This window comes from Lynx rufus, unplaced genomic scaffold (genome assembly GCF_022079265.1).
Source record: "Lynx rufus isolate CCGP_SWC_20201006 ecotype Redwood Valley unplaced genomic scaffold, mLynRuf1.p SCAF_48, whole genome shotgun sequence".
NCBI lineage: Eukaryota > Metazoa > Chordata > Mammalia > Carnivora > Felidae > Lynx > Lynx rufus.
In genome coordinates, this window is record NW_025814865.1 from 75,289 (window position 1) to 89,572 (window position 14,284).

Below are 14,284 nucleotides of genomic sequence, written 5' to 3' on the forward strand. Positions count from 1 at the left end.
TCCAGTAGCATGATAGTTCTCCATCTTTCAATGTCACTTCAATCTGAAGGTGTCCTCAGGCCTAAAATGAGTCTCTTGTAGATAGCAAATAGATGGGTCTTGGGTTTTCTTTTTTTTTGTTTTTCTTTTCAAGCATTCTGATACCCTGTGTGTTTCCATTTACATTCAGTGTTATATTTGAAAGATACGGGTTTAGAGTCAGTGTGTTATTGGTAGGTTTCATGCTTGTGGTGGTGTCTCTGGTCCTTTGTGGTCCTTGCCGCATTTCACTTACCCTCTTAGGATCTCTTGTAGGGCTGGTTTAGTGGTGATGTATTCCTTCATTTTGTTTGTTTGTTTGATTGTTTGTTTGTTTGTTTGTTTGTTTGTTTGTTTGGGAAAACCTTTATATCTCCTTCTATTCTGAGTGACAGACTTTCTGGATAAAGGATTCTTGGCTGCATATTTTTTCTGTTCATCACATTGAAGATTTCCTGCCTTTCCTTTCTGGCCTGCCAAGTTTCAGTAGACAGATCAGTCACGAGTTTTATCGGTCTGTCTTTATATGTTAGAGCATGTTTATTCCTAGCTGCTTTCAGAATTTTCTCTTTATCCTTGTATTTTGCCAGTTTCACTGTGATATGTTGTGCAGAAGATCAATTTAAGTTATGTCTGAAGTGGGTTCTCTGTGCCTCTTGGATTTCAATGCCTGTTTCCTTCCCCCGAGCAAGGAAGTCTCAGCTATGATTTGTTCAAGGACGCCTTCAGCCCCTTTCTCTCTCTTCTTCCTCTTCTGGAATTCCTATGCTATGGATATTGTTCCATTTGATTGCATCTCTTAGTTCTCTAATTCTCCCTTCATAATCCCGGATCTTTTTCTCTCTCTCTTTTTCTCAACTTCCTCCTTTTCCATAATTTTATCTTCTACTTCCCCTTTTCTCCCCTCTGTCTCCAGTCCGCTCTGTGGCTGCCTCCCTTGTGTTTTACACTTCATTTAATTCCTTTTTTATTGGTAGGGGGCATTTTTAATTCCTCGTGACTATATTTTAGTCCCTCGATCTCTGTAACAATAGATTCTCTGCTGTCTTCTCTGCTTTTTTCAAGCTAGCAATATTTATGACTATTATTCTAAATTCTTGTTCAGTTATGTTGCTTAAGTCGGTTTTGATCAACTCATTAGCCGTCTCTACCTCCAGGAATATCTTTTTAGGAGAATTCTTCTGTTTCCTCATTTTGGGTATTTTACTGTCCCTTATGCATTTTAAAAGCTTGCTGTGTGCTCTGCACCTGCGAGCACTGCTATATTAAAGGAGGGTCATACACTGTCCAGGGTCTGGCCCTTCAGGGGGTGTTTTCTGGAGATTGGTACTCGCTCTCTGTTGTTGTGACTTTGGTTATTTTATTACCCTACTGATAGTGATATTTTGGACCCTACACCAGGCGTGCTTTGATTTGTTCCTTTGAGTAACCGATAAAGGAAAACAGACAAACAGGAGACAAGACCACTCAAGCACGGAAGAAACAAACAGCACAAGGAAACAAATAAAATCAAAACACTAAAGACTAAAAAAACAAACTGAAAATGACCCACTAGAAATAAATTAGAGGGTGGAGGCGTTGATGAGGGAAGAGCACATCCAAGAAGAGAAATGATAGGAGTGTGGGAGGAAGAAAAACTAAACGTTGACTAGGCAGAGAGACTAAAAGGCTTAATCCATAGAGAGAAAGGAAAATAAAGGAGGAGGCAGGGAAACGAAACGAAGATACAGTTACCCAGACAGAGAACCTATATGGCTTGATTTATTGCAGAGAGAGAGAAAGGGATGTAAAAAGAAGGAGGTGTAGAACATGTATCAAGACAATGGATTAAATGTGTCTGTTTAGACACACCAATAAACAGAGTAACCAGCCTAGGGGAGGGAAGAGATAAGGAGGAGAAATGGAGGTGGGGGGAGAATATATCTATATCACCAGAATTGATCTAGAGTTAATCCAGGCAGTGCTGAAGTGCTTGTCGGGGGGAGTTTTCCACAGGGTCTGTGCCGCTCTGGTGGTTACCCAGTGCTAAGGAGTGTGGTTTGGTATAATCTGGACCCACCTCCCTCCACTGTGGGCCCCAGGGGTGATCCTTGAGGCCCTGCCTTGATGGTGGTGGTGGTGGTGGGGGGGGGAATGGCAATCCCCCAGTCTCTTCTCCAGGGACCAGACTCAGTGGACTTTGTTTGAGTCCTCCTTACTGTGCCGCTGGCATAGATGGGGCGGTCCTTCTTGCTCCACTAACTCCCCCGGCCCTGTGCTTGGCTAGGATTCAAAGTCCTGCTTCCCTGCGCTCTGGCACCGGGGAGGCGCCTCTCAGTGTGGTCCAATATGTGGCTCCAGCTGGCTTTGTGCCGCCACGCTTCAGGGAGGACTGCCTTTTCCTCCTGCGGACTGAGCCACCGCCCTTGCAGACTCCGGCAGACACAGGCAGGCTTTGTCTTTACCACAGCACTCCAGGGAGACAGCCGCCTTTTCCTACTGCAGACTGTGTCCTCAGCCTAGCCACTGAGCCTGGGGGTGGCAGCTGCAGGCAGGCTTTGTACTATCGCTCAGCCCTCCAGGGAGGGAACCACTTGGTCCCAACTGGGGACTGAGCCCCTGATTAACCACCACACCCAGGCCTTGGCTGCCCTCCTCCCCCTGTCCGGGAACAGGGAGCCAGCCCCAGTCCGAAGAAAACCCCACGTTTAGAGATCAGATCCCTCTCCATCTCAGTCTGAGGTCTTTCTCCTGTCCGGATATGGTCCTACACTTCCCTAGCTGCTCTTTCCTTTCCCTTTGTCTCTCCGCAGAAGGGGGACCCTCCCCTCCATGCCCACGTCGGCTTTTTTATCTCCCTCAGTTCACAGTCACCCACCTATGTTTTTCTCCAACTTTCCCATTTTCTTCCTGGTAGATTCAGCCTCTTTTCCTCCAGGCTTTGGTGTTCAAAGTCCCTCGGCTTGTGCACTTCTTTGTTTGAGAGTCGCAGGAAGTACTTCTCCACCATGTTGTCCCCTCCTCCCCTAAGCCATTGATTCTTTAGGATGTTCTTTAATCTCCAAGTTTTGTGGCCGCACCAAATTTTTCGTGTGGTGGATTTTGTGTTTCATGGTGTTGGGATCTGAAAAATATGCATGGTCTTAACTCGGTATTTTTTTTTTTTTTGTATCTCATGAAGGCTGATTTGTAACCCATTATGTAATCTGTTCTACAGAATGTTCCACGTGCACTTGAAAAGAATGTGTATTTTGCTCCTTTAGGATGAAATATTCTGAATGTATCTGTTAAGTCCATCTAGCCCAGTGTGTTATTCAAAGCCATTGTTTCCTTCATTTTCTGCTTAGATCATGTGTCCATTGATGTAGGTTGAGTGTTAAAATCCCCTACAATTACGGTGCTTTTCTCAACGAGTTTCTTACATTTGTCATTAAAATGACATTACATATTTGGGTGCTGTCACACTGGTGGCGTAAATATTTACAATTGTTAGGTCTTCTTGATGAATGGTACCTTAATTATAATTCACTTCATCTCTTTTCATAGTTTTTGTTTTAAAATCTAGTTTGACATAAGTACGCCTACTCCAGCTTTCTTTTAATGACCATTAGCTTGATACATGGTTCTCCAGCCCCCTTCTTTCAGCGTGTAGGTGTCTTTAGGAGCAAAGTGAGTCTCTTGTAGGCAGTATACAGATGGGTCTTGTTTTTTTACCCATTCTGATACCATACGTCCTTTTATTGGAGCATTTTGGTCCATTTACATCTAGAATAATTATTGAAAGGTGTCAATTTAGTGTCATAGTGTTACTTATAAAAGTGGTATTTTTGTGATGATCTCTGTTCCTTTGTAGTCTTTGTTGATTTGGTCTTTTTATTTTGTTTTGATTTGTTTTTTCTCCATTCAGAGTCCCCCTTAAAATTTCTTGCAGGGCTGATTTAGTGGTTTCACAAACTCATTTAAGTTTTTGTTTTTATGGGAAACTCTGCATCTCTCCTATTCTGAATGACAGTTTTGCTGTATAAAGAATATCTGGTATTCAGCACATTTAATATATCCTTTCACTCGTTTCTCGTCTTCCATGTTTCTGTGACATACCTGCTGGGAACCTGATATGTCTTCCCATGTAGGTTAAACGCTTTTCCCCTTGCTGCTTTCAAATTCTTGTCTTATATTTTGTGATTTTGACTATGATATGCGTGTGTAATGGTCAGTTTTTCTTGAATGTAATGGGAGTTCTCGGTGCTTCTTGGATTTTTATGTCTGTCCTCCAGATTAGGGAAGTGTTCAGATACAATTTGCTCCTATAAACCTTCTGCCCATTTTCCTGTCTCTTCATCTTCTGGGACTCCTTTGACTCAGATGTTATTCCTTTTTAATAAGTTGTTGGTTTCTCTAAGTCTTTCTAGTGATCTTTTGGTTTTGTTTACCTTTTTTCCCTGCTTAATTATTTTCCATAATTTTATCTTCTGTATACTGTTTTGCTTCATCCATTCTCGGCTGTCACGGCATTCGTGTGAGATTGCGTCTTGGTTAGCGAATTTTTAGTTTTGGCCTGCCTAGGTTTTAGTTCTTTTCTTTCTGCATTAAGGGATTCTCCTGTGTTCTATGCTTTTCTTTTTTTTTTTTCCCCACTCAGCTCGTATTCATATAATCATGATTTTAAATTCTAGTTCCGACATTTTACTTATACCTGTATTGATTAAATACCTGCCATCTTGTTTTTCCCGGTGTTTTATGGGGGTGAATTCCTCTGTCTTGTCATTTTAGAGGAAGAAAAAATGTAGTAAAATAAAAAATTTAAATTAAAAATTTAAAAAGGAAATAAATAAAGGAATCTAGATCCTAGGTGTGTTTTGGTCTTCTTGTTGAGAAAAACTTAATAGAATAGAGTAAAAAAAGAAAGGGAAAAAGTTAAAAAAATTAAAAACTAAAAAAAATTAAATAGTAGAGCAGAATAAAAATTTTAAAAATAAAACGTAATTTGTTTCTGATATAGAAATAGAAAAAGAACACAAACAAAAACAGAAGGAAAGAAAGTCAACAAATAAGTGAAACAGCAAACAGTTACATCTAGTTTCCCTGGTGCAGAACACTATAGTCCGTAGTCTAATAAGAAGGTAGAAGGAATTTGTGCTGGTCTTCTTGAGGATGTATATGGAGAGCACAGTTAGCAGGGCTTGGTATAACAGCTCTGTTCTCCACTTGATGGCACTGCTTAGCCTACTGGGCTTGATCTGTGTGTGAGTTTTCACATGCTCTAGAGGAGAAAAAATGGCTTTATTCAGTTGCCTAGTCTCTGGAAGGCAAACTTCACGCTCTCACGTCCCACAGTCAAGCATCCTTCCTCTGTCTGGTGCTTTTGTCCACTCCCCACCTCTACTCTGGGTCCAAGATACCTGCCTGCCAGGTGGTGTCTCCTTCCAGACTTCTATCTCAGATGGGGCTGTGTTGAAAACCCCACATTTCAGAGACCCTGGTGCCTTTGGGGTCTGTTTGTACTGATTCTCTGGGGCAGTTCTCTTTGAGCAATGGCCAGTACCCTGGCTCAATTACAAGACATTCATGTGATCGTGCAGCAGTGTATATTTAGAGTTAATGGCGTATTCACAACATACAGCTGGTGCCCGTTTTCACCGCACTATGGTATCTTTGTTGCAATACCAGCAAATGTGGCTGCTCTCCAGGGTCTGCTGGGACTTTTGCCTGTGGGGAGGCTGTATGGCTTCTACCAAATGCCCTCCAAGCATGGGTGCCACTTTTCCCCTTGTGGCACGTGGACCCATCAGACCCCTCTGTCTACTCATGGACGTTCTCACCAGAGCACTGCCAGGTACTTTCTCACCAGAGCACTGCCTGGTATTAAGCTTCAAACCTCAGACACTGTGCTCCACTCTATAGAATCCTGTGGTATTGAAACCCTCTCATTTCTCTCCGTCAGTGGTTTTGGGAAACAGAATTTTTGTCCAGTCCTCTCTGAGTTTTTTCACTCTTGTTTTTCTCTTCAGCTACTTTTGGGCGGCGGCGGTGCGGGGGGGGGGGGGGCGGGGGTTGGTTTTCTTGCATGATCCTGATATGCTACACTGTCCCCTTTTCTCTTTTCTCCCTTCCCTCCACATAGGAGACTCTGTGGCATCTCTCCGCTGGTTAATCTCTCCATACAATGTACCTGCTAAGTTCTCTGTCTCAAATTATGCAGACTATTGCATTAATCCTCAGGTCAATTTCCTAGGTGTTCAAAATGGTTTGATGCTCATCTCTGATGCTCATCTAGCTGCATTTCATGGATGAGACAGGGTGTGTTGTGTCGGAGCTGCTTTGGAGGAATGCCTACTACGTGAGGAAGGTTGGATGGAGTGGATCTACAGTGGAACTTGGAAGCAGGGGAGCTCTTTCCCTCGGAGGCAGGGGAACTCTTTCTGATAGAAAGATAGGTGCAGAGTGTTCACACTAGTTCCTATAAACTTCTGTGTATCTCGACCGGGGAATGGGAAAGAAATGGCATCTGTTAACATTTACGTTCTTGGCATAGCATCCTAAGATTTCTGCTCCACTCCCAGGACATGTTCTGAGATTAGTAAATAAATCTCCTTCCCATATACCTCAGGCTCTTTCAGAAGTCCTGCTTCTGTGCTATATCTCATCCAGGTTATTGTTTATACTTGCTCTTCAAGATGGAGACTCAGTTTCTTTCTTTCTTAGAGAAAAAGAGAGCATGAGTGAGGTGAGAAGCAGAGGAAGAGAGAGAATTTAAGCAGGCTCCACAGTTAGTGCTGAGCCTGACACAGGACTCAGTCTCATGACCTCAGAGATCACGGCCTGAGCCAAAATCAAGAGTCAGATGCCCAACCAACTGAGTCACAGAGGCACAGCACACTCAATTTATTGCTACTTTCTGGCTCTCCCGTAACTGAGACGACTGATTTTAAAAAAAAAAAAAATTTTTAATGTTTATTTTTATTTTTGAGACAGAGAGAGACAGATCACGAACGGGGGAGGGTCACAGATAGAGGGAGCCACAGAATCTGAAACAGGCTCCAGGCTCTGAGCTGTCAGCACAGAGCCCGACACGGGGCTCGAACCCACGGACCGTGAGATCATGACCTGAGCCGAAGTCGGACGCTTAACCGACCGAGCCACCCAGGCGCCCCAAGACGACTGATTTTTAAAAGTACCTGGAGTTAATTAAGCCCATGTAGATAGTAGCTAAAAGTTAAGACCCGGTGGTTTTCAAAGCTACAGGTTATAGTGAGTTATCTTCTAGTGCAGGTCTCCTGTGCTGTGGGTGCCTAGTATGTGCCTACTCTTCTTGCTTCTCCATGCTTATGGTGTTCTTCCATTTTTTGGTTAGTCTCACCAGAGGTTTGGTCCTAATAAAGTCTTCATTCTCCTGTGTTTTCTGCGTTGGCCTCGTCTGTGATAAACTGTGGAAAATATTGATGCCAGTCTTTGTGTAATTTTCAGATTAGTTCCACTGATGTGGCCGTTTTCTTGGTGTGTCTTTGGGGTGAGGTGAGCCGGGGATCCTCCTACTCCGCCATCTTCCCAGGACTCTCACAGATTCTTTCTTATGCTTGATTGAATATGTTGTTTAAACTCTCTGCTGAGTTTTTCAAATCAGTAATTGCATTCGTTAGCTCTAGGTGTTCTAGTTTGGTTTTAAAATCATTCCTCTATTTGTGTTGATTCTCCCATTTATGTAAGTTTTCCTGTTTTCATTTAACTTCATTAAAAACTTCTGTGGTGTTGGCACATGCCCCTTGTTCCTTGTTCTTTTATTGTTGTGTGTGAGACCTGCGTATTTGAAAGTGATGAGCTCATACAAGGTTTACAAGTTTACTTTGGTGGCAAGGTTTTTACCAGTCCATGTATATGAGGTTTCTGAACAGGCCAGCGTAGAACATCCATGGGTGATTAGGGCTACTTCTGGTGTCTCTGCTCAGGCAGGGTTACCACCAACACTGAGGACAGGCTGGACTTGCATCAGGGCACATCCATTGACTATTCCGAGGGCTGCTGAGATGCCTCTGTGGTTAGGCAAAAGACAGGATGTGCTCCTTTGCCAGGATTGGATTTACTGTGTGGCTAGATAGCGTGGTATGCTGGGCTTCATGATCAGGAGAGGCCACCAAGTGGGAATCCACTGTCAGGCAAGACCATTGGCTGGGCTCTCTACCTTTGCCACTGGTTGAGTGGGACCACCAGCTCTTTTACCTGGCTGAAGTGGTGTTTCAGATTGTGCACTGCATTAGGTGAGAGGACTATTAGAGCAGAGCCACTGTGTGTTGTTTTTCAGCAGAGTGGCTGACCAGTCTCCCAGATAAGATAGTTAGATTTAGGTTGGTGGCTAGCTTTGTGTGTGATCGGGCGGAGTCAAAGTCTGTGCTGCATGGTCAAGCTTCCTGGATGACTGGGGCTTCAAGTTCTAGTCTGTGGTTCAGTGGGCAGCTTGCCTGGTTTTCTGCCCAGACGGGTCACAGACCCAGCTCCAAACCAAACCAAATCACTGGTTGGTGACCTCAGCTGTACTCGTTAGTCAGTTGCATTTGCTTGTCTGGGTGCTGTCTGGGATGCAATGCCTCTGCCATAATCTGACCTTTGATTACTGTGAGCTCTGTGTCCTTCTTTGTGACTAGCTTACAGATGGTCCAGCCTTTACCATAGGTGGTCTGTCAGTGTTCCCTAGGAAATGATAGAGAGTAGTTTTCTTCCTGGGGCCACCCATGAATACTGGCAAAGCTAAGTGTCAGCCTTAAACTATCTTTTTACCACTGGAAAAACTAGGTCCAGAGTACATCTCTCAGTGTGGTACTATTCCGGCCTGGGGGAGGACAGTATGTATAGTCAGTGTGAAATTGCTGGCATTACTGTTTGATGCAGCTTTTCCCAGTTTTTGTGCAGAAAGTAGCACTTCAGACTCACCCAAGAGGTTCTAGGGTTTTCAAAAGTGTGTTCGTGTGTTGCCAAGTTTTCCTCTCAAATTTTTCTATAGAGTACACTAGACTGTTGGTTGTTAATCCGTGTTTTTATGTGGAGAGACCTGGGTCCAGGACCACCTATTCCAGAGTGTTGCTGATTTCATTATCATTTATCGGTTTTGTTTATATTTGCTGTGAAGCATTTGGTTTTATGCTCTTGATTTTTCATTTCAGTTTTCATTTCCTTTCATTTTCTTGATTTTATCTTTTCATTTGTTTCTTCTCTACTTCCCATGCTAGTTTTGTTTAGTTTTCTCTCCTTTTTCTGGTTCCTTGAAGCATAAAGCTAGCTATTTGACTTGAGGTCTTCCTCATGTAAGCATATATGGATATAAATTTCTCTCTCTTGCATCGTTTTATAACTTTTGGTATATGGTGTTGTAATTTTCATTTGTATCTGTTTTCTAATTTCCTACGTGACTTGTTTGGCTGTTAAAGAATGTGTTTAATTTGCACATAATTGTAATTTTCCACTTTTTCCTTCTGAAAATCATTTCTGGTTTTGTCCCATTGTGGTGAGATAATATACTTTGTGTAATTTTAGTCTTTTACATTTTATTGCAGATAGTTGTGTGGCCTAAAATCCTGAGAGTGTTCTGGGTGAACTTAAGAAAAACGTACACTCTGATGTTCTGTGGATTATTAATATATCTGTTAGGTCTAGTTTAAATGTTGTTTTGTTGTCTGTTTTTTTCTTCATGTTTGTCCACTTGTTATGTCAGTTTATTAAAGTGGGCCAGTAAAGTATCCCACTATTGTACAACTTCCTCCCCCATTTGTGTGAATTTTTGCTTCAGAAGGTTTAAAGCTCTATCTTAGGTATATATATTTGTAATTGTTCTATTGCTTGACAGATTGACTCTTTTTTAAAAGTAATCTCTATACTCATTGTGGGGCTTGAACTAAAACCCTGAGGTCAAGAGTCAGGTATTCTACAGACTAAGCCAGCCAAGCACCTCTAAACTGACCCTTTTTAAAATATGACATTTTTCTTTTTCTACTATAACAAGGGCAAGTTTGTCTAATAGTGGTAGGGCCACTGCAGCTCTCTTTTAGTGCGACTTGTGTGCCTATCTTGTTCCTTCCTTTTTCTTTGAATATTGTTTGTGTCTTTGGATCAAAAGGGAGTCCAAATAGTAGATTAGGTTCTCAAAATTTGTTTCGCCAATATCTACCTTTCAACTGGGGAGTTTATTCCATGTACACTTAATTATTGACAAGAAAGGCCTTCTGCCATTACAATGTTTGCTTTTCATGTGTCTTATGTGTATATGTAAGTTCTTTCATTACAGCCTGATTTTACTGCTGACTTTTTCCAGTGCACTCCTTAGATTCATCTGTGATTTAATTGTCTGTGTATTTTAAAATTCTTTTGTTATTGATTGATTTGGGGATTGTAAGGAGAACCTTTGTTATTAAATATAGTTTGAAATGATAATGACTTAGGTTCAGTAGTATGCAAAAACTCTGCTGTATACAGTTCCATTCCTTCACTTTTATGCTTTTGTCTCACATTGAATCTCTACACATCCATGTTTATGAATATAGGTTTATGTTTATTGCTTACTACATTTGTCTCCTAAATCATATATAGTAAAAAGGAATTATAATCTATACTTAGAAGAAACTGGCCTTTATATTTATGTGTGCTAATATATTTACGAATGTTTTTGTTCATTTTTAATATGTCTTCAAACTATTTCCTGTTGTTCTTTTATTTCAACACTAAGAAATCCCGTTAGTTTTTCTTAGAGGGCAGGTCTACTAGCAAAGAACTATCTCAGCATTTGTTTATCTTCTTATTTCCTAATTTTTCTTCACTTTTAAAGAATGGTTTTTCTGGATATAGAATTTTTGGGGACAGTTTTTCCGCCCAGCACTTTAAAGATGTTATCCTGTTGCCTTTTGACTTTCACACATTTCATGGGGTTTATTATTATTGAGGATCCATTGAATTGCTTCCCTTAACTGCTTCTGAGAACATTTAGATGTTGAAGGTGAGATGTCAGGAAGTTGTGTTATTTCATAGTTTCTTTCTTCATTAAGTGTTTTCCCTAGTTTTAAGTTCCTGATTTTATTCCAGAATTTGGAAAATTTGATACTGACAAGTTTTGATAGCTTTACGATTCTTTTAATGCAATCCATTTTTGGTGATCCCTTTCACTTTCCTTTCTTCTTCTTCTTCTTCTTCTCCTTCTCCTTCTCCTCCTCCTCCTACTTCTCCTCCTCCTCCTACTTCTTCTTCTCCTCCTCCTCCTCCTCCTCCTCCTCCTCCTCCTTCTTCTTCTTCTTCTCCTTCTCCTTCTCCTTCTCCTTCTCCTTCTCCTTCTCCTTCTCCTTCTCCTTCTCGTTCTCCTTCTTCTTCTTTTTTTTGTTCATTTTCAGATACTTTTCTTCTGCTATATGTCCCTGTTACTCTATATACTCACCCTTCTTTTTGATTTATTAGGCACCGTAGACTTGCATTTCTGATATGTTTCTAAATAATTCTCCACTCAGATGAACTTTTGATTTACATGTATTTATGTTGGCTTCGTTTCCACATTATCTTGTCTTTATCTAGGAATGAATTTTTCTTTTGAAATTTACTGCATATTTGCATTTCTGAGATTTCCTTGTAAATGATGTAAAATTTTCTATTTAACTTAAAGGCGTTTTGCTTGCTGTGTAAATATAATAACCTGAGTTACTTTTATTTTCCAGAAATTTGGTAGCAGCATAGTTATTAACCCTATGAAAGATAAGACAATGGTGCAAGAGCTTCTGGATTTTAAAGATAAGATAGATTTTATCATTGAAGCGTCTTTTCTGAAAAATGAGAAAATTATTGTTGCTATGAAAGATGCTTTTGAAACATTTATTAATAAAAGACCTAACAAACCAGCTGAGCTTCTAGGTATGGTTTTCAATTTTATGAAATACGTATTTTATTTTTTATTTTGTTGTTTTAAATTACGTAAGAAGAGTTCAGTTTGACCTCCTAATGTTTCATAGTATTGCCAGATTGACTATCAATGTTTGTAATAAACCATTTCTCTCAACTTTAGTGTTCACAAGACTTGGTTCCTTTGTTTAATAGTAACCCAGCCCTTTGGAAGCTCATGTGTCTTTAGCGTCCTATAAAATTACCAGATTTTCTTATCAGTAGATAAGACTCATTTTAAAATAAATGAAAGCTTTCCTTACTGTCATGAAACCTAATGGTTTTTTATATTATAAGGGATATCTTTTTGCTGACATAAAAACTTGAAACACAGTATCAATTTGATAGTTCAAGAAACTTGAAACAAATTATCAATTTGATTTTTCAAGAACAATAAATTATTTAAATGAGTATAATCAACACTTAATAAGTCCTTAAGACTTTGGGATTAATGTAATCTCAGTTTCATGCAATATCTTGCAATATTTTGTTTTTTTTAAGTAGATTAGGGGCATGGTAGTGAGGAAATGACTGTATTGTAATATTTGATCATTGAGGTTATAGAAATATAAAAATACCAGTGTTGTAGAACTTACAGGAAGTAATTTATCTTTTTCTGCCACTCATCTGTCCGTTAAGTCACTTACTCATTTTTTGTTTCATGAAAAGTAACGCACCTCACTCTGGGCGAAAGTATTTGCTTGAATAAATGGTTTTTGTTCGTATACATATTTGAAAATATAGCATTACTTAGAAAATTATTTTTTTACATTTTAGCAAAGTATGTGGATTCAAAACTTCGCACAGGTAACAAAGAAGCTACGGACGAAGAACTTGAAGAATTATTAGCTAAAGTGGTAATTTTATTTAGGTTTATTCATGGTGAGTAATTTGGTTTAAATGTCTATTTAAAAGTTTAAAAAAATGATAACATTGTGGAAGTAGAAAGCACTAAGTGCAAATCCCAACCTAAATTGAATTCAAATAATGTTTTCTTTTTTTTTTTTTTTAATTTTTTTTTTAACGTTTTTATTTATTTTTGGGACAGAGAGAGACAGAGCATGAACGGGGGAGGGGCAGAGAGAGAGGGAGACACAGAATCGGAAACAGGCTCCAGGCTCTGAGCCATCCGCCCAGAACCTGACGCGGGGCTCGAACTCACGGACCGCGAGATCGTGACCTGGCTGAAGTCGGACGCTTAACCGACTGCGCCACCCAGGCGCCCCTCAAATAATGTTTTCTGGTGGTAAAACTGGTAACTTTAAAACGCTAACAATTCAGTGGCAATAAGTATGTTCACATGATTGTGCAGCCATCACAATTACTTAATCTCAAAAATTTCAGTATAAACTCCATACACATTAAGCAGTCATTTCTCATGTCCTTCTTGCCTTCAGCTTCTGGAAACCAAAAATTTGACTGCTCTCTATCTGAACTTAAGTGTTCCGAGATACTTTATGTAAATGCATTCAGATAATACGTAACCATCCGTTTCACTTGCTGTTTTCAGATGTATTGAATATAGTGTCTCATTTAATTTTCTGCCATTTTGCGTTTTCCATCTTTGACATTAAGGTGTTTTTCCTTAAATGTGACAGAGAAAGATGTTTTTGAAGCCTTCTACAAAAAAGATTTAGCAAAACGTCTCTTACTTGATAAGAGTGCTTCAGTTGATGCAGAAAAGTCAATGCTGTGCAAACTTAAACAAGGTGTGTGTCTTGACAGGTATATTGTCTGTTTCAGTCATATTTTTATTTTGGCTTTTGTGTTTCCTGAATCTGGGTGGAGACCTATGATTTCATTTCAGTGTTTACCTCTCATTTGGTCAAGAGCTTGTTCTACACATCATTTTACAAACTCCTAATTTAATGTGGCTATCCAAAAGTGTATGCACTCATTTGGCAGCTCTGTCATCATCTTTATGTGTTCCCACAGGCAGGTTATTTTAAGATTTGGATTTATAAATTTAGGATATTGGCTAAACTCTGGATAAGGTGGGATCATCCGACAAACATAAGTAAAAAGTAAGAGAAGCATGAAGATGTATAAAAAAGGCAATTTAACCTAGTCAGAAAATTGAGGACAGTTTCTTTAAGGAAGCATGATTGAAATACAAGGTGGAGAGACAGAAATGTTGATGGTGATAGCAGAAGTTAGTCCATGCTAGAAAGAGTTTCGCAATTTGAAACGCTGGGGAATCAGAATAATCAGAGAAGAACACACAAGAGCTGTCATAAAGGCTAAACTGAAAAGTTAATAGGTGTAAGATTTTGCTTGACCTTGGAGACGTTGTCTGTGATAACTGTTTTGTACCCTGGAAGCAGGATTATTTAAAGAATTTGAAATAAGTTGTAGAAGTACTAATTTCTTTCTTTTTTTCTTTGTA

General features: G+C 39.9%; 1 protein-coding gene across 1 annotated transcript in view; it reads left to right on the top strand.

The window, feature by feature from the left end:
* Positions 1 to 14,284, top strand: part of LOC124525807 (cullin-4B-like) — a 120,230-nt gene that overhangs the window by 40,711 nt on the left and 65,235 nt on the right. Inside the window, exons 11-13 of the mRNA XM_047098389.1 lie at positions 11,679 to 11,871; positions 12,676 to 12,780; positions 13,497 to 13,607. Coding sequence (XP_046954345.1) covers positions 11,679 to 11,871; positions 12,676 to 12,780; positions 13,497 to 13,607 — 409 coding nt within the window. The remainder of the gene's footprint in view (positions 1 to 11,678; positions 11,872 to 12,675; positions 12,781 to 13,496; positions 13,608 to 14,284) is intronic.